Source organism: Eleutherodactylus coqui, chromosome 1 (assembly GCF_035609145.1).
Source record: "Eleutherodactylus coqui strain aEleCoq1 chromosome 1, aEleCoq1.hap1, whole genome shotgun sequence".
Classification (NCBI taxonomy): domain Eukaryota; kingdom Metazoa; phylum Chordata; class Amphibia; order Anura; family Eleutherodactylidae; genus Eleutherodactylus; species Eleutherodactylus coqui.
Genome location: NC_089837.1, coordinates 42272942 through 42292720, shown reverse-complemented (window position 1 = coordinate 42292720; position 19779 = coordinate 42272942). Strand labels below are relative to the sequence as shown.

The 19779-nt window shown below is 44.6% G+C and overlaps 1 protein-coding gene across 1 annotated transcript in view; it reads left to right on the top strand.

The window, feature by feature from the left end:
• Positions 1–14021, top strand: part of LOC136614436 (zinc finger protein 585A-like) — a 66944-nt gene extending 52923 nt beyond the window's left edge. Inside the window, exons 10-11 of the mRNA XM_066594116.1 lie at positions 672–677; positions 13307–14021. Of these exons, the coding sequence (XP_066450213.1) occupies positions 672–677; positions 13307–13719 (419 nt within the window). The 3' untranslated portion in view covers positions 13720–14021. The remainder of the gene's footprint in view (positions 1–671; positions 678–13306) is intronic.
• The last annotated feature ends 5758 nt before the right edge of the window (positions 14022–19779 follow it).

Below are 19779 nucleotides of genomic sequence, written 5' to 3'. Positions count from 1 at the left end.
AAGCAGTATAGGGAGAGCCCAGTATTTGTAACATTTCAGTAGTAGCAGTATAGACAGACCCCAGTAACATTTACGTAGAAGCAGTATAGAGAGAGCCCAGTATTAGTTACATTTCAGTAGTAGCAGTATAGACAGGCCCCAGTAACATTTACGTAGAAGCAGTATGGGCAGAGCCCAGTATTAGTTACATTTCAGTAGTAGCAGTATAGACAGGCCCCAATAACATTTACGTAGAAGCAGTATGGGCAGAGCCCAGTATTAGTAAAATTACAGTAGTAACAGTATACACCAACCAAGGTAACATTTCAGGAGGAGAAGTATCGGCAGACTGAAGTTACATTTCTGTTGCAGAAGTATAGTCAGACCCCTGTAGCATTAGTGTGGCAGAAGTATAGGTAGGCAGAACAGAGTTACATTTCTGTAGCAAAAGAGTAGGCCAACCCCAGACACAGTGGTGTACCATGAGTGCAGGCGAAGCCCATAAAAATTACTTGGATTACATTGTAGGCGAGGGCCCGAAAAATTGGTGTACCGACAGTACAAATGTACCCCAGAAAAATTGCCCATGCCCAACCCAGAGGGCAGGTGAAACCCATTAATCGCTGAGCTTACTGTGGCTTATTTTGTAACTAGGCCTGGAGGCAGCCCAGTCAAAATAAAAATTGGTTCAGGTGGAAGTTTCAATGCTTTAATGATAATTGAAACAGATAAATATTATTTAGAAAAGTTATATGAGCCTTTTGGGTCACAGAAAAATTGCCCGTTCGGGGTGATTACGTGAGGTTTCAGGAGGAGGAGCCGGAGGAGGAGGACGAATATCATACACAGATTGACAAAGGTCTTTAGGTACCGCTGCTGTCCGCTGGTGGAGAAGAGAAGTCTGGGGAAATCCAGGCTTTGTTCATCTTTATGAGTGTAAGCCTGTCGGCACTGTCAGTTGACAGGCGAGTACGCTTGTCTGTGATGATTCCCCCAGCTGCACTAAACACCCACTCTGACAAGGCGCTAGCCGCCGGGCAAGCCAGCACCTCCAGGGCATACAGCGCGAGTTCGGGCCACGTGTCCAGCTTTGACATCCAATAGTTGTACAGAGCAGAGGCGTCACGGAGGACAGTGGTACGATCGGCTACGTACTCCCTCACCATCTTCTTACAGTGCTCACTCCGACTCAGCCTTGACTGGGGAGGTGTGACACAGTCTTGCTGGGGAGCCATAAAGCTGGCAAAGGTCTTGGAGAGTGTTGCACTGCCTGCGCTGAACATGCTGCCTGATCTCCGCGCCTCCCCTTCTACTTGGCCCTCGGAACTGTGCCTTCTGCCACTAGCGCTGTCGGATGGGAAGTTTACCATCAGTTTGTCCACCAGGGCCCTGTAGTATTGCATCACTCTTGAACCCCTTTCCTCTTCTGGAATGAGAGTGGAAAGGTTCTCCTTATACCGTGGGTCGAGCAGTATGTACACCTAGTAATCCGTAGTGGCCAGAATGCGTCTAATGCGAGGGTCACGAGAAAGGCATGCTAACATGATGTCAGCTATGTGTGCCAGGGTACCTGTACGCAACACATGGCTGTCCTCACTAGGAAGATCACTTTGAGGATCCTCCTCCTCCTCAGGCCATACACGCTGAAAGGATGAGAGGCAAGTAGCATGGGTACCCTCTGCAGTGGGCCCAGCTGTCTCTTCCTCCTCAGGCTCCTCCCCCTCCTCCTCCTCCTCCTCCAAAATGCACTGAGATATAGACATGAGGGTGCTCTGACTATCCAGCGACATACTCTCTTCCCCCGCATCCGTTTCCGACCGCAAAGCATCAGCCTTTATGCTTTGCAGGGAACTTCTCAGCAGGCATAGCAGGGGAATGGTGACGCTAATGATTGCAGCATCGCTGCTCACCATCAGGGTAAACTCCTCAAAGCTTTCAAGGACCTGGCAGATATCTGCCATCCAGGCCCACTCCTCTGTAAAGAATTGAGGAGGCTGACTCCCACTGCGCCGCCCATATTGGAGTTGGTATTCCACTATAGCTCTACGCTGCTCATACAGCCTGGCCAACATGTGGAGCGTAGAGTTCCACTGTGTGGGCACGTCGCAAAGCAGTTGGTGCACTGGCAGATTAAACTGATGTTGCAGGGTCCGCAGGGTGGCAGTGTCCGTGTTGGACTTGCGGAAATGTGCGCTGACCCGGCGCACCTTGCCGAGGAGGTCTGACAAGTGTGGGTAGCCTTTCAGAAACCGCTGAACCACCAAATTAAAGACTTGGGCCAGGCATGGCACGTGCGTGAGGCTGCCGAGCTGCAGAGCCGCCAATAGGTTACGGCCATTGTTACACACGACCATGCCCGGTTGACCAATATAGGGGACACTATTACTTCAGGGGCCACTTTGGAGGTCATTATCACTATTGGGGCTGATATAGGGGAAACTATTACTACTGAGGTCACTGTTACTACTGGGGTGGATAGAGGGGACAATGTTACTACTGGGGCTATTGTGGGGGTCACTATTACTACTGGGGCCACTGTGGGGAGTCACTTATTATTGGGGACGATAAAAGGGACACTATTACTCCTGGAGCTATTGTGGGGGTCACTATTACTACTAGGGCTAATATAGGGAACACTTATTACCGAGACCACTCTGCATGTGGCAGCATACCTCAAGCTGATGGTGGGGTATGTTTACACATGGAATAAATGCTGCAGAATGTCTGCGGCAAATTCCAAAGCATTTCTGTATCCAAAAACACCTGTCAACTGTTTGGAGGAGGTGAGGGGGAGCGATGCATACCGTGCTTCCCCAAAAATAAGACAGTGTTTTATATTAATTTTTGTTCAAAAAGGTTTAACTTTTTTACATGTATAGCTGCCTGGACACTATTTAAATTGACTTTTTAAATTAACTGTTAACAGGGCTTAATTTTGGAGTAGGGCTTATATTTCAAGCATCCTCAAAAAGCCTGAGAAATCATTTTGCATCCTCAAAAATTCTAGAAAATCATGCTATGTCTTATTTTCAAGGTATGTCTTATTTTCAGGGAAACAGGGTAGTATGAAATCAGCTGCAGGTACGCAACTGATTTCCAGTCAGAACCTTTACCAACGGTACAGATTTTGACTGTTTTTTGAATATGGAAATGCTGTGGAATGTGCTCGCTGTCATTTTTAAACGGCCCTGTACATTTTATAATGATGGAGGTAAAATTATACGTCATGATAAGCCCCGCCCATGATCATACCCCTCTGTCCCGCTTTGACCCAGGGAAAATCTGGTCACCTTAGTAATGTCAGTGTGGGGCCCACAGAACAATGAAGTCCCTTGATGTGTATCATGAACTTGTGTACTTTCTCCAAAATCTCACTATTATCTCCCACTTATTATGTCTGCTGGAAGCAGTTTGGCTTTAGAATGCTGGAGGATCTCGGGGTGTCAGTACTTTGTGGGGTACATAAGGTGCAGCACAGCCCGCCGGAGGTAATAGTATGGGGGTCATTAATAGGCGGTAAGCCTGCATTGTGGCCTACATATAACTGTGTGACCGACACCCCGCAGAGGCCTCATCTATGTACAAGTATAATACTAAGCCGCCTCCTCCTATGACCGGTCGCTGTGTGAGGGGCCGCTCCTCTGTAAGCCTGCATGGTGCCCTACATGTAACTGTGTGACTGACACCCTGCAGAGGCCCCATCTATGTACAAGTATAATACTAAGCCGCCTCCTCCTATGACCGGTCGCTGTGTGAGGGGCCGCTCCTCTGTAAGCCTGCATGGTGCCCTACATGTAACTGTGTGACCGACACCCTGCAGAGGCCTCATCTATGTACAAGTATAATACTAAGCCGCCTCCTCCTATGACCGGTCGCTGTGTGAGGGGCCGCTCCTCTGTAAGCCTGCATTGTGGCCTACATATAACTGTGTGACCGACACCCCGCAGAGGCCTCATCTATGTACAAGTATAATACTAAGCTGCCTCCTCCTATGACCGGTCGCTGTGTGAGGGGCCGCTCCTCTGTAAGCCTACATGGTGCCCTACATGTTACTGTGTGACCGACACCCCGCAGAGGCCTCATCTATGTACAAGTATAATACTAAGCTGCCTCCTCCTATGACCGGTCGCTGTGTGAGGGGCCGCTCCTCTGTAAGCCTGCATGGTGCCCTACATGTAACTGTGTGACCGACACCCCGCAGAGGCCTCATCTATGTACAAGTATAATACTAAGCCGCCTCCTCCTATGACCGGTCGCTGTGTGAGGGGCCGCTCCTCTGTAAGCCTGCATGGTGCCCTACATGTAACTGTGTGACCGACACCCTGCAGAGGCCTCATCTATGTACAAGTATAATACTAAGCCGCCTCCTCCTATGACCGGTCGCTGTGTGAGGGGCCGCTCCTCTGTAAGCCTGCATGGTGCCCTACATGTAACTGTGTGACCGACACCCTGTAGAGGCCTCATCTATGTACAAGTATAATACTAAGCCGCCTCCTCCTATGACCGGTCGCTGTGTGAGGGGCCGCTCCTCTGTAAGCCTGCATGGTGCCCTACATGTAACTGTGTGACCGACACCCTGCAGAGGCCTCATCTATGTACAAGTATAATACTAAGCCGCCTCCTCCTATGACCGCTCGCTGTGTGAGGGGCCGCTCCTCTGTAAGCCTGCATGGTGCCCTACATGTAACTGTGTGACCGACACCCTGCAGAGGCCTCATCTATGTACAAGTATAATACTAAGCCGCCTCCTTCTATGACCGGTCGCTGTGTGAGGGGCCGCTCCTCTGTAAGCCTGCATGGTGCCCTACATGTAACTGTGTGACCGACACCCTGCAGAGGCCTCATCTATGTACAAGTATAATACTAAGCCGCCTCCTCCTATGACCGGCCTCTGTGTGAGGGGCTTGTTGTCAGGAATTCCCACCTGTGTGACCTCCTCATATATCATTCTGCTTAGTACTAAGAGTTGGTGTCAGTCCTTCACCCTCCTCACAGATCACAAGAGCTCCATCCCTCCCATCACCGGCATCACAGAGCCTTCATCTGCCACTTCACCTCACTGCTGAGCTTCCCCCCCTTATACACTGATCACATGACTGTGACATCATCACAGGTCCTTCAGTCACCACTTCTTACTGCTGAGCTCCACCCCTTATATACTAATCACATGACAGTGACATCATCACGGGTCCTTCAGCCACCACTTCTCCTCACTGCTGAGCTCCACCCCTTATGCACTGATCACATGACTGTGACCTCATCACAGGTCCTTTGGCTATTGCAGTGTAGCAGGTCCTGGTCCCTGTTATCAGCCAGAGGATATATATACACTGATATCAGCTACATTATATTACAGTATCGGACCCCTGCGTGTGACTCCGGCCGGCAGGTAAGAGACGCCGGAGGGGTTTTGTACTTGTGATAAGGTCAGACATGTTCTCTCTGTATCTGTGTAGTCGGCCGCCTCTCGCACACTTTACGGATCGGCGCTCTCCACGCGGTTCTGTGTTGTGCGGCTTCTTTCAGTTCCATCATTTGCATGTTGGTGTCGGCTTTAATCCAGCGTGTTGTTTGGCGGCCGGGTCTTCTTTTACCGTTGACCGCTCCAAGCATCATCCATGTTCCTCATAAATTAACTCATATTATGTGGCCGGAGTGCGAGAGTCTACCATCCAATGACATCTTTGGTTTGCTGCGGTCTCGGACGGTTTTGTTCGTGATCTTCGCGGTCCAAGGAATTCATGGGAGTTTCTACCAACACCAAAGTGCGAAGGCATCAATCTTCCTTGGGTCCGTTTTCTTCAGCCCATATGTCTTTTGACGGCGGCCACTAAAGGGCTTTATTCTTCTGCGCGGGTGCTTGCCTGTGGGATGAAGAAAGCTCAGATTCCCGGTGATTAACCCTTCACACGCTGTGGTCAGTGTGATCACGGCGTGTAAAAGGCTGACAGAGGGAGTGGGTTGCTATGGCACCCACAGGCACCCATGTTTGCCAGCTATGGTGGCTCAGCTTCCATGTAAATTTTCACTGCCATCTGTGTGAACATACCCGTATACATGTGGTGACGGCTCTGAGAACCTGCGTCTCTCAATGCTCAGTAAGTGAGGTTCTGTATATCACACATGATGATGTCCCCGTATGATTTAGAGTCTCTCCTTCTCTCATAAAGGGTCGGCAGCACTAGAACCCTCCAGTTCATCCAGTTCTCTCATATTCTCATCCAAAATGGTCCTCATGAATGACCCACCGAGGATGGAGAAGGACAGCCATGAGATTACCAAGAGGATATTAAGCTTCACCCTAGAGATCATTTACCTGCTGACCGGAGAGGTAAACTTTCTATGTTTCTATGATCTTTGTCTGCTCAACAGGTCAAAATAGTCAAATGACATTGCAAACTAATGGATGAGAATGCAATCATGTTGTGCCTCACAAACCAAACTTAATAGATATCTTGCAGTTATCAGGTTGCAAAAACCTGTGAGCCCCAATGTGACCACATTCACTTCCATTAGTTTGTGATGTTGCAGGGCTATACTGCAATCTCTGATGTCATGACCTTTTTTCGGTCAAAGCCCTAGCCTTATATAAAACATAGCTTACTTTTGAAATGATTTCTCAGAATAATCTACAGTGTGTATGAGGAATCGCTCTTATTCTGGCCATTGTATGACTTGAATCCTGTATTTTCCCCCCTTTGTGGATTGCATATATCTACGTGCCTGCTGCTATGGTATGTGTGATGTGTTCTATAGACTGTACACAGAGAACTGCAGATTCTGCTCTCTAAGTCTCTACAGACACAGACCTAAAATCATCCTGTAGAACACTACCATATAGAAATATTACTGCTCTCCCGCGCTGTTTTCACATGATGTGATTGTTTTCATCTAAGGCCAGATACACATGGCCACATTTGCATTGCAAAATCTGGGGTTGGCGTCCACCTCCAAATTCCGAAGCAAATATCTGCAGTTTACATCCTATGAAAAACCGCTTTTTGCTGCCCACGAGCAGAAATCCATTGCAATTTTCCGCTTGAGGGGGTAAAATAGCAGCATGTTCTATTTTAGTGCATGCTATGCACAGAAGGCTACGATTGAAGTCAATGGAAGCCATCCGTCTTGCGGCCCTTCCTTTCAGAAGGGTCGCGGGATCCGTGTCATCGCCTAGCGAAGGCGCAGGAGAATCTGTACTGCACATGTCCAATAGCTCGCCAGCCGGAACATCGGCAGTACAGAAGGCCGTCTGCACTGACAGGTACGCGGGGTCACCAGCTGGGCACAGGGTTGCATTGTGCTGTGAGATCTAGCATCTGGAATCTGAGTCGTTTGTGTGCAATGATATTACCAAGAGGATATTAAACTTCACCATGGAGATTGTCTACCTGCTGACCGGAAAGGTAAACGTTTCTATGTTTCCACATATGGTCAGTTCTGTATGGTGAGAACCAATGAGCTAATAGTAATGTTGTAGGAGCAATGAGAATGGTAAGTAGGCTCCTTGTAATGAGGAGGAACCAACCAACAGAATTAAATGGCCGGAGTTTGGCCTGGAGACTTGGATTTTTGCTGCTACTTTGACATCTATATAGAAACAATGCAGACTGACGGCAGGAGGAGCACACGGTCCATCTAGTCTGCCCTTATATTATTACCTTTTATGTATCTGTTAAGATAGATATATGTTTATCCCAGGCAGGTTTACAGTCACTTATTGTTGACTTTCCAACCTCTTGTGCTGGAACTATTTTTCCAACATCTACTTCTCGTTTAGCAAAATATTGTCTGAGATTGCTTCTGATCTCCACAATTTCAGATTGTACCCCCTTATTTTAGAGTTTAGTTTTTCTCCTCCTCTAACATTTATAATGGTTTCCATCATGTCCCCCCTCTCCCTTCTTTCTGCCAGGATATACAGATGAAGTATTCTGTCTCTCGTGATCAGTTTTAACATTTCAGATCCTTAACCATCTTTGAACTTGTTCTATTTTTTATCAATGTTCTTCTGTACATGAAGTCTCCAGAACTGAATATAGTATTCTAGATGTGGTCTTACTAACGCTCTATACAGCGGGATCACAATCTCTACATGTCTCTCTCCATACACAGGATTACATAATAGTGAAGAAGACATCGGGTGATGGTACGACTCCCAACAGCCATCTCCATGAGTCAGGAGGATGGAGCAGGAGCCAGAGCCCCATCACAGAGGCTCCTCCTCACTTACCGATACATGAGCAGAAGATCCTAGAACTCACCAACAAGATCACTGAGCTGCTGACTGGAGAGGTGACACTGCTGGGAATGCTGGGTAATTATACAGTAACAGCACTAGAGGAGTCTGGGTAATGACGGTATCATTGTGTGTGTCAGGTTCCTATAAGGTGTCAGGATGTCGCTGTCTATTTCTCCATGGAGGAATGGGAGTATTTAGAAGGACACAAGGATCTGTACAAGGACGTCATGATAGAGAACCACCAGCCTCCGATATCACAGGGTAAGGAGATACATACAGGATATATATTATGTTGTGCAAACAAAAAGGTATATGCACAGCCAGCATATTTCTTAGACTATTTGATGCACTTTTTATGAGAAAAAAGTCCTGGAAGGTTTGTGTATCTAATAGTCACAAGTTAATGGGGAGAAGAATCCTTTTAGATACCAGCGACCAGCTTTCTTACACTTCAGCAGGTGCCGTAGTTGGGCTTATGGGTCAATGGTCATGAGGTGATAGGGTCAGATTGGGGTGCTTTGGGCCAACAATTGGAATTGATTCTTGGGGCCCACCCTAAAGCTTCATGGGAACAACAGTTGTTGAAGAGGCATAATAGTCCATATTGACTGCAGGCTTTCAGCAATTAAATGGTCAGGATCATAGTTAAGGTTTTATTCACATGGGAGGAATTGAAGTGTAATGATAAAATGCCCCAAAAACACATAATCTGGGAACCTGATATGGCTATAGCTCTCACGTTAAGTTCCTTGTGGTACTGTTACAGCGTCCGAGGAGTGGGCCCACAGCCAAGGAGATAGCGGGGTATAATATGGCCTTGTCACGAGGCTTTACCATCTCCTCCCCTAGGGCTAGCTCAGGACCGGTCCAAGTTACTGCTGGGGGAGGTCACAGAGAAAAGTAACTGGTGGTTATCTGTAGTCTTCTTAGTCACACGTGACGCCACCATTCTGTCCTCTGCGGTAAATCTGGATGTTTTAATACAGTAGCCCACACAAAGGGAAACATTCTGCACAAAGCGGGAATGGTCGATAATGTCCATTTACTACAACTTTAGCAAAGTCCAACTTTACAACAGCAGATTTGCACAGATACAACAAAAATAGGTGGTGTGACAGGGTGCATTCTTGGGGTATTCCGGACATTCCACAGTCTTAAAGCTGGTTTAGACTGGAGGAGTGACAGGCAAACGATGCCCAACACTCGTCCCCGCACATAGTATCGTTATGTCACAGTGGGGAGGCAGCAAGAGATTTCTCTCCTCTCACTCCCCCGCCCCTCTCCATTGACATAACACAGCAGCCGTTCAGAACTCAATAGCCACCAGTCACACTGAATGAGGGGCGATCAGCTGATCGTCCATTTTTTATGCTGCATAAACGTTGGACGATCAGCCGATCGCTCCTAGTTCAGTGTTAATTTTCAATGTTATGTCAATGGGGAGTGAGAGGAGAGAAATCTGCAGCCTCCCCGCTGTGAGCCAGCGAAACTAGCTCCCGTGCAGATGGAAGGGAGCTAGTATGTGCGGGGACGCGTGGGGGCATTGTTTGCCCGACACTCGTCCCGTCTAAGCCAGCCTTTAGTTATTAGTGTGATCCCGCTCCCGGAGATTTTTTTTCTGTCTCTTTCTAACCCTCTACCAGTCAACACTCATGCTTCTTGTGCGTTTCTTCCAGCCAAGCAATGGTCCTCTCTCTTACTCAGTACTTATTGGTAGCAACGGCATATCCTGGCCAGACTGGTCCCAGTCGCATTACAAAGAACTCGCTTGGCCTCTTATAATCGGTTTATACACACGCCGATCAGTGTTGTTGTAGCTCACTCTAGCAGACGCCTTGGCAGACTAGACTCCTCTAACGAACTTAGAGACTCTTACATAGACTGACTGCTGGACTCTCTTGCATAGGCTGCCTTGCATCTCCCTTGTAAACACATATATCTCACATAGTCACATAACACACAAATGATACACACAAAATGTTACATTTCTCAGACATAACCCAGACATTAACCCATTCAGTGTTGCAGAGGTGCAATACACATCACAAAGGCATACTACACATAAGACAAAACATAGGCACGAGACAGACATATAGCATTATGGAGGGTCCCCACTGGTCCACTACACTGTGCTGATGCAAGGCATGGGCCAACCGGAGGTTCCCTGACGCGCCAGTCCAAGCATTTGAGGTGAGGAGTCTCTTAAAGGGGTTGTCTCGCGGCAGCAAGTGGGGTTATACACTTCTGTATGGCCATATTAATGCACTTTGTAATATACATCGTGCATTAAATATGAGCCATACAGAAGTTATTCACTTACCTGCTCCGTTGCTATCGTCCACGTCTCCATGGCTCCGTCTAATTTCGCTGTCTTCTGGCGTTTTTAGACGCGCTTGCGCTGTGCGGTCTTCTGCCTGGTGAATGGGGCCCGCGCACGCTGGAGAGCTGGTCTGCGCGTCGTCATTGAAGCTCCGCCTCCGTCACGTGGTGCCGATCAGCCAATGAGGTGGCTGTATCGGCAGTGGAACGCGAAAGACAGAAGAAGAAACTCCACGGTGCACCATGGGAAGACCCGCGGTGCACCGTGGGAGAAGACCAGCGGCGCCATCTTTAAAAGAAGAAATAAAGAAGCTGCAGAACGCTGATGCAGGTAAGTGCAATGTGCTTGTTAAAAACTAACACATGCTTTCTTTTTCACAGGGCAGAATGCAGGGGTCTATTTAAAAAAAAAAAAATCGCTTTCGCCGCGAGACAACCCCTTTAACTCTAAGGCTCCGATCTTTGTGCATGTTAACTCCTATGTTAAACTGTGTTACCTACCTGATTGATTACAGCATGGATAGTCCTAGTAATGTAGCACCGCTCATAGAAACTGATCTGTTAAAATGCATCATATTGGAACTTGTGAAACCACCTTCAGACAAATCTTCAAAAGCCTGAAATCACACGTGTGTGTCCTGTGCCAGCTTTTGCCTGAAAACCAGGGTGGATTAAAAAAAGGAAGTATAAAGGCAATACTTCCTTCTGGCTTTGTATCATGAAAAGTAAAGATCCTTTTTGTCTCCAAGTCCCAATAACCCCTTAATTCGCCACTTTTTTTTTCCCCTCCATTTTCGTTTTTTCCTTACCCCTTTAAAAAAAAAAACATAACTCTTTTATTTATCTATTGATGTCGCTATATGAGGGCTTGTCTTTTTGCGGGTTGAGTTGTACTTTTCATTGGTACTCTTAATATACCATATACTTTTAAAAAAAATGGAGTTTAATGGAAAAACAACATTTCGCCTTTTTTCTGTGCGTCTTGTTTCTGCGGCGCACAAACTGCAGCAAATGTAACATGACAACTTTATTCTATGGGTCAGTACTACGATTTAAGAGGCTGTGTGAGTGGCTCTCTTATCAGGTGTCCCTCACAGGTGTAATTAGCTCCCTCATCTGATAGATAGGCTGGCTGCGGAGAATCGGGGCAATTCGCAGCATGCTGCAAATTGCCCACCGAGAGCGGAGAATCGCAATGATTCTCCATTTGTGGACAGGTGCCAGCACTTTCCATAGCGATGCTATGGAAAGCGTCAGCCGTCGTGATATGCCGGCAGTTTACCGCCGGTGAATAGACGTCCATGGACAGGGGGCCTAACTTTAAGTTTACCATAACTCATTTTATTTAGGACCCCCTGCTTCTATGTCTTGACACTATACCAAAGATGTGTATGTATTTGTTGTAAAACACTGCAGATTATATCTCGGCAGCATGTCTGTTTATGCTGTGGATTTATACTGTGGAATTCAGCACTTGAAATACAAGGGTTAAATCCTGGAGCATTTCTGCTTGGCCAAATACCCATCATTTAGGTGCAGATTTGGCCTCTGCTGATTTAAAGCGTATTTGCTGTGAGTTTTCTGCTGTGCAAAGCCCCCAGCAGATATTAGTGTGAAGGGGCCCTAAGAAATCCTGTTTTACTCAATGACAATTTCACTTGCAATATACTTGCCTTGCTGTGAACCAATGGATGTATCCATGTCTCAGTATAATATATACATCAGTAAGCATTTAGTCTGCTGTCGCTGCTTCAAAGCATCAACAGTTTAATCACAACCCACAGCTCAAACTGCATCAACAACCTAAAGCGTTTCCAGCATGATGTATTTACATTGGGTATGCAGGGTGGAGATCGGACACAACTTGCCTCGCACAGCACATGGACTCACATAAGTATGTCTACTTTGTGACTTGAAGATAAAGATATATAATGTAATCCATTTTAATCCTAACAGATAATCCCAGTGAGAACTCTGATGGAAACTTCATGTTATCACCTAATTATATGATAGAAGAAGATATTTTACAGCACTCTTCAGGAGAAAACCTCACTACCCTTCATGTACAGCGAGGACATCACAGTTTAGATAAGAAGCCATACTCCTGTTCAGAATATGGGAAATGTTTGACAGATAAAGCAAATTGTATTATACCTGAGAGAAGTCACACAGGGAAGAAGAAATTTTCATTTTCAGAATATGGAAATACCAAACTCAAAGATCATCTTACAATTCATTCAGAAGAGAAAACATTATCAAATTCAGAATGTGAGAAATATTTAGCAAGAAAATCAAATCTTGTTACACATGAAAAAAGTCACACAGGAGAGAAGCCATATTCATGCTCAGTATGTGGGAAATGTTTTAAGCACAAATCAGTCCTTATCAATCATGAGAGAACTCACACAGGAGAAAAAACGTTTTTATGTTCACACTGTGGAAAATGCTTTATACAGAGATCAAATCTTATTACACATCAGAGAATCCATACAGGAGAGAAGCCTTATTCATGTTCAGTATGTGGTAAATATTTTACAGACAAATCAAATATTGCTAGACATCAGAAAATTCACACAGGAGAAAAGCCACACACATGTTTAGAATGTGGGACCGGTTTTATAAGAAAATCAAATCTTGTTAAACATCAGAGAATTCACACAGGGGAGAAGCCGTATTCATGTTTAGGATGTGGGAAGACCTTTACAGATAAGTCAGGTCTTGTTAAACATCAGAGGTTTCATACAGGGGAGAAGCCATACACATGTTCAGAATGTGGGTGGAGTTTTACAGATAGGTCAGATCTTATTAAACATCAGAGAATTCACACAGGGGAAAAGCCCTACACATGTTCAGAATGTGGGAAAGGTTTTATAGAAAAATCAACTCTTATTAAACATCAGAGAATTCATACAGGGGAGAAGCCGTTTTCATGTTCAGAATGTGGTAAGTGTTTTACACTTAAGTCAAGTGTTGTTAAGCATCAGAGGAGTCACTCAGGGGAGAAGCCGTATTCATGTTCAGAATGTGGGAAAGGCTTTAAAGGAAAATCAGAGCTTGCTAAGCATCAGAGGATTCACACAGGGGAGAAGCCATACACATGTTCTGAATGTGGGAAAGGTTTTGTAAGAAAATCAACTCTTTTTAAGCATCAGAGGATTCACACAGAGGAGAAGCTGCAGTGATGTTCAGAATGTAGAAAAGGGTTTGCTGCTAATGACAAATGTAAGGAGCATCAGAGATGTCATTTAGGGAAGAAGCTATTTTTTTGTGTGTTTTACAAGGAAATTTTGAAATCTCATCAAAATTCACATAGAGAAAAAGAAAATGTTTGTGTTGAATGCGGAAAAATGTACCATATAATGTATTTTTTTTAAGTTTTTGGACCGGAATGTAAGAAAAATTCATTTTTTTGGGAAGTTTGTTTTTACAACACTTACTGAGCAGCAAAACTATAACCTTTATTATGCAAGTCAGTCCAATTACATCAATACCAAATTAACTGTTAAGAATAAAAATAATCTCTAATTAAAAAACCTTGGTTTCTGTTGCCAAATTCAGAGCACTGCTTTTATTCTTCCATTGCTGTGCGCTGGTTTGTTGTGGGATGAGCTTTAGTAGTACTATTTTTGGATACTTACAACTTTTTGTTGCATATTTTAACAACCACGCCCCCCCCCCCCCTTCCCCCTCTCCTCTCCCCATCTCCTACGCATATACACGAATTCTGGCTTTGCATATTATTTACAAAGATCACAGTGCAGGATATATGTATATTTTACTCATTTGTACGAGTAAAGAATACATTTACAAATACATAGTAAAAGAAATTGGAAGATCAAAATTCCCCTTTTTTCCCATTTTATTTTAGTGTATTGTGTCGATCTATTGCAATCTCTGAAATGTGAAGGAAGACAGCAATGGCAGCCGGGGCTTAGTGAAGGCTCCTATTTCTGCTATATTAGCAGTTAGAGTGTGATAGGATAGTGCTGATGGCACTATACACTGCAATTCAAAAACATTACTCTACATTGTATAAGTGATCAGGTGGTTGGATTCTCAAGTTTGACGAAATTAAAAAAAAAAATGTAAAAAAATCCAAAATCCCTCTTTTCCCATTTATTATGTATAAAAATAATAATTAGTAATTGCTATAGCCATGTCTGTAAAAGTTTGAGCTATTACATTAACCCCTTAGTGACCAGCCTATAGTGTTTTTACATCCTAGATAAATGGGCTTTAATCCCTGAGGACGTAAAAACATGCTTCCTGCGGGGATTATAGCCACATGGGCTGCCGCAGGGAATGGTGGGGCCACAGGGATCCCCTCATCTCTCTTCCTCCTCACCGGGCAATTCCATCGGCGCTATTCAATGGATTGCATTAAAGTGCAAATAAGTTAAAGGTTTAGCTGCCCTCATGGATTGGATCAATTAGGGCAGCTGAGATTACTCATCCTGGTGCTCCGTACTGTCCCACGGTGATCCAACGCCGCTCTTCTGCGCATGCGCGCAAGATGAATGACGTCAACCGCAGAAGGCCAGGAGCCCCAGCACATTTGAAATCTCCTGCCTACTGGCTCCTGAAAGTAGCCAGGAGGCAGGAGATGTCACCAGGGACCGCGGTGAGCAGTCCCCGGGCCTGTGATCGCCGTTATCCAATGGATCACGGAAAAGTGAAAAAAAAACAAAAACTTATCTCTCCTCATGGATGGGATTCATGAGGTTAGGTGAAAATACTCACCCCGATCCTCTGTGATGTCCTCCAGCGATCAGGACCTGCCATGGGCTTGTGCTCATGCACAGAAGGCCAGGGAGCCCAGTAGTCAAAGATGGTCAAGTGCAGGGAGATGTCACCGGGAACTGCTGTATGCTGTTCCCAGTCACATGATTACTGTTATCCGATGCATAACAGTGATCATGGAAAGTTTTTAAAAAGTGTTAAAAAAAAAAGTTTAAAAAGTTAGTCTCATCTCCCCTTATCGATTGTATCTATGAGGGGAGATGAAATGACATACCTAAGGTCCCCGGATTTGTCCCCAGATGGGTTCTTTATCCATAGACCTTACCCTGGCTTCAGCACATCAGCATAATGGTGGACGCATACGCAATAGTCAAGGATTGCCAGAGAAAATTAAAATCTTCCTGCTCCTGGCTACCAAACGTAGCCGAGAGCTTGGAGATGTCAATGGGGACCACAGTGCACGTTTCCTGGTCACGTGATCGCCGGTATCCAATGGATAATGGCGATCAAGTAACAGATTTTTTAAAAAGTAGAACTTTTATCTCCCCTCAGCAATGCGATCGGCGAGAAGAGATGAAACGTTTTACCAGAGGCCTCCACATTTGAACCCCGGTGCAATCATCCTCTACGGACCTTCCCTGACTCCTGCGCATGCGCCTGTCGGAAAAATGCTGGACACCTGCGCAGGAGCCAGGAAGGGTCTGGGAAACTTTAAATCTCCTTGCTCCTGGTGGCCAAAGTTAGCCGAGAGCCTGAAAGAGTGACAGGTGGCCTCATTGACTGGTCCCTGATCATGTGATAAGAAGGTAGCAATCTACCTTAGACTGATCTCACATGACCAGATAAAAATTGAGGATTCTGCATGCGTCTTAACTGTGGTAATACACTGATCAATCAAATGCACGAATTACGCAATTCGCTCACATTAGCGGGTCAGAATTACATAATTCACTCGCAGAAAACAATGCAGCATGTTCTATTTTACCGCGGATATCTATGACATAAAGCCTACTGTGCTCTATGGTCACAGAGATACTTACAGCCCATACACAACTATATTGTGTATGAGCTGTAGGTACCCGCATCATTGCTGAGCAACAAGAAAAGGTGCACTACGCATGACCCCCTGTGTTAATACGCAGTTATCCACAGTACATTACGCGGCCGTACATCGGGCCATGGCCGGGCTCACAGCCGGGATCCGCTGCGGGCCTCAGCAAGCGGATTCCACATACAGCTGTGTGAGCCCGGCGTTATTCAGACCGCTACCTGTAATACGTAATTTACAAAAAGCCCCGGGAACGCTCGCCTTCATGCAGTTCCAGGAGCAGCTTGTTGAGCGCTTTCTGTGTGAGACCGCTTCACCTCAGCAAGCTTCCGAAACCTCACAGAGCGCCACGTTTTACATTCCATCCCTGCCACTGGGGTCGCGAAATAACCCCCAAAAAAGGAGGAGGGATACCTGATTTTATTGCCCCATGTAGCCATCCCAACCAGGCCCCCCTAATTACCCTGGTCTTCAGACATACCATGCAGTTTACATTATTACTTTTATCTAAGATTTATGGAATGCCAAAAAGGAGGGGGGTGAGGGGTGGGGCTATTTTAGGGCAGTCAATTTTTTTTCTTCTGCACAAGTGTGCAATGGGGCCTGGAATTTATTCAGTTGTGCCCTGAAAGCCAAAGAGTGTTCCCTCTATTATAGGCCCAGCCATGTGTCCTGTAAGAAGATTAGGGCCACAAAGGGTATTTTTCTGAGCACGAGACAAACCGGGGGATCCATTTTGGGGTGAAAGTCTTTATTCATAGGTGTGCTTTACGGGGGAAAAAAAACATTTTTAAAATGACACAATTGCCAAAAAAAATGAAAATTGCAATTTTTTTTCCTTCTGCTTTGCTTAGATGCATTCAAAAACTTTAGGGTCAAAATACACAGTACACCCCTAGAGAAATTCCTTAAGGGGTCTAGTTTTTGAAGTGGGGGTTCTTTATCGTTTTGGCTGCTTAATGTCTCTACAAGCGGGCAATGGGTCTGCAATTTATTTAGTTGTACCCCGAAAACCAATAGGTGTTCCTTCCATTGTAGGCTCAGCCATGTGTCCTGTAAGTGGATTAGGGCCACAATGGGTATATTTGTGAACACAGGAAAAACAGGGGGATCTATTTTGGGGTGCAAGTCTTCGTTCCCATGTGCGTTGTACAAAAAAACAACTGTTTTTAAATTGACACAATTGTCAAAAAAATGAAAATCGTAATTATTTTGTTATGCTTTACTTAGATTCATTCACGTACTGTGGGATCAAAATATGCAGTACACCCCTAGATGAATTCATTAAAGGGTGTAGTTTTTAAAATGGAACCATTTGTGGGGGTACTATATCATTTTGGCCACTCAAGGGCTCTACAAGATCTCTAAAACACCTTCAAGCAAAATTTCTGTTCTGAAACCCACCGGTTGCTCCTTTCATTTTGTACATACATACATAATATTAATGCCACAGTGGGTATGTTTCTGGATAAAAGACAAACGGGAATTTATTTTGGGGTGTAAATCCTCATTTTCATGTGCCCTATAGAAAAAAAAACTGCCTTTAAAATGACATATTTGCAAAAATATGAAATTTTATTTTTTCTCCTCTAAACTGCATTAACTCCTGAAAAAAAGCCGTGTAGGGTGATAATACTCCTGACCCCCCTCAGTGAATACATCAGGGGTGTAGTTTTTGATATGGGGTCATTTGTGAGGGTATCTATCATTTTGACACCTATGAGCCTTTGCAATCTTGGCTTGCTGCAAGAAAACAAAGTGTTCCTCAAAATGTTGATAATCGATATTAAATTTGCACATCTCCTAAATGGTTAAAATATATAAAAACTTTTCAAATGTGCGTCCAAGATATTGCAATTCAAAAATTTACAAATTGCAATTTTTTTCAAAATGATTCCAATTTTGGCGCTTTTTAATAAATGTACACAAATTTTATCAGACTGTTTTCCCCACCTAAATGAAGCACAACATGTGGCGAAAAAACAATGTCAGAATCACTGGGTATGCAAAACCTTTACGGAGTTATGATATGTTAAAGTGACATGTCATATTTCCAAAATTTGGCTTGGTCATTAAGGTGCAAACAGGCTTGGTCACTAAGGGGTTAAACAACAAAACAATTGCACAATTCAGTTTTTCAGTACACTAAATGATAGATTAAATAGTCCTCTTAAAAATGATAACTTTGCAATAAAAAGCGCTCCTACAGCTAAGTCAACAGAAAAATTAAAGTTTATGACTCTTGAAAGACAGTAATAAAATAAAACTGCTACTGCATAGGGAAAGGGTTAAAACGAGCTAAAGGTAGGTTATCAATAGTTTTTTTCCAGGAAAACCCCTTTAATCTATAAAGCAGTTTGTTTTATAGCCTGCCTTCAATTTCCTTTTTCATATCGTCAACCCACAGCTGTAAAATCATATAGCAATATTCCATGTGATCTAAATGATCATCATCTGATTGTTCTCAACAAGAGATACCAAGTAATATTGTAGATATGATACCTTTTAATGGCCTCAAATTCACAAGTTCTCAAATTCCGATACTTTTATGTTCGCCAATGCCCAATGTCGACAGATAATTGATCTTACTTTAGAACTCAGGGTATTGTATGTCATAATAAACGGCAGCCTATCTGCATCTTTTCTTCGGATTTTAGGTACAATCAAGTCTTTTTGTTTCTATGCTCTCGCTTTTAGTTTTGCTTCCTCCAAGCGGGGTTTTGGATAGCCTCTCGCAAGGAATTTTTTGCAAATTTCATCCAGTCTAAAGTCGATTCTATCGTCATCCGTGACCCTCCGTACCCGGAGAAACTGGCTCCAGGGTAATGAGTTCTTAATAGAGTCAGGATGTGCACTAGTGTACATCAAGAGACCATTACGGTCTGTTTCTTTAACATGGAGATCGGTCAACAGGCCATCCCCAACTTTCCTTACTACCACATCCAAAAAATGGATTTCATTGTAGGAATAAGACCAAGTAAACTTTAGTTCAGGGTAAATAGAATTCAAAAATTTCCCAAATAATTGCAATTCAGATACCAGTCCTTTCCACAAGATAAACACATCATCAATGTATCTATGCTAACACATGATTTGATTCGAAAACGCCGAGGGGTATATAAAATCCTCTTCAAATTTACGCATATACGTATAAGAGTATGTTGGGGCTACATTAGAGCCCATCGCGGTGCCCTGTCCCTGTCGGTAATACACCCCCTCGAACAAAAAATAATTGTTCGAGAGGATGTACTCCAAGAGCGACAGAGCAAACCGCGCGGACTCAGGAGACAATTCCGATACTTCTGCATAAGTAGTAATGGCCTGTATCCCTTTATTGTGGGCAATTGATGTGTAAAGGGATACTACATCAATGGTGGCAAGAATAGTGTGTGAGGTAATTTTCACAGACGCAATCTTCCTTAGGAGGTCTGAGGTATCCTTTGTAAATGAGGTC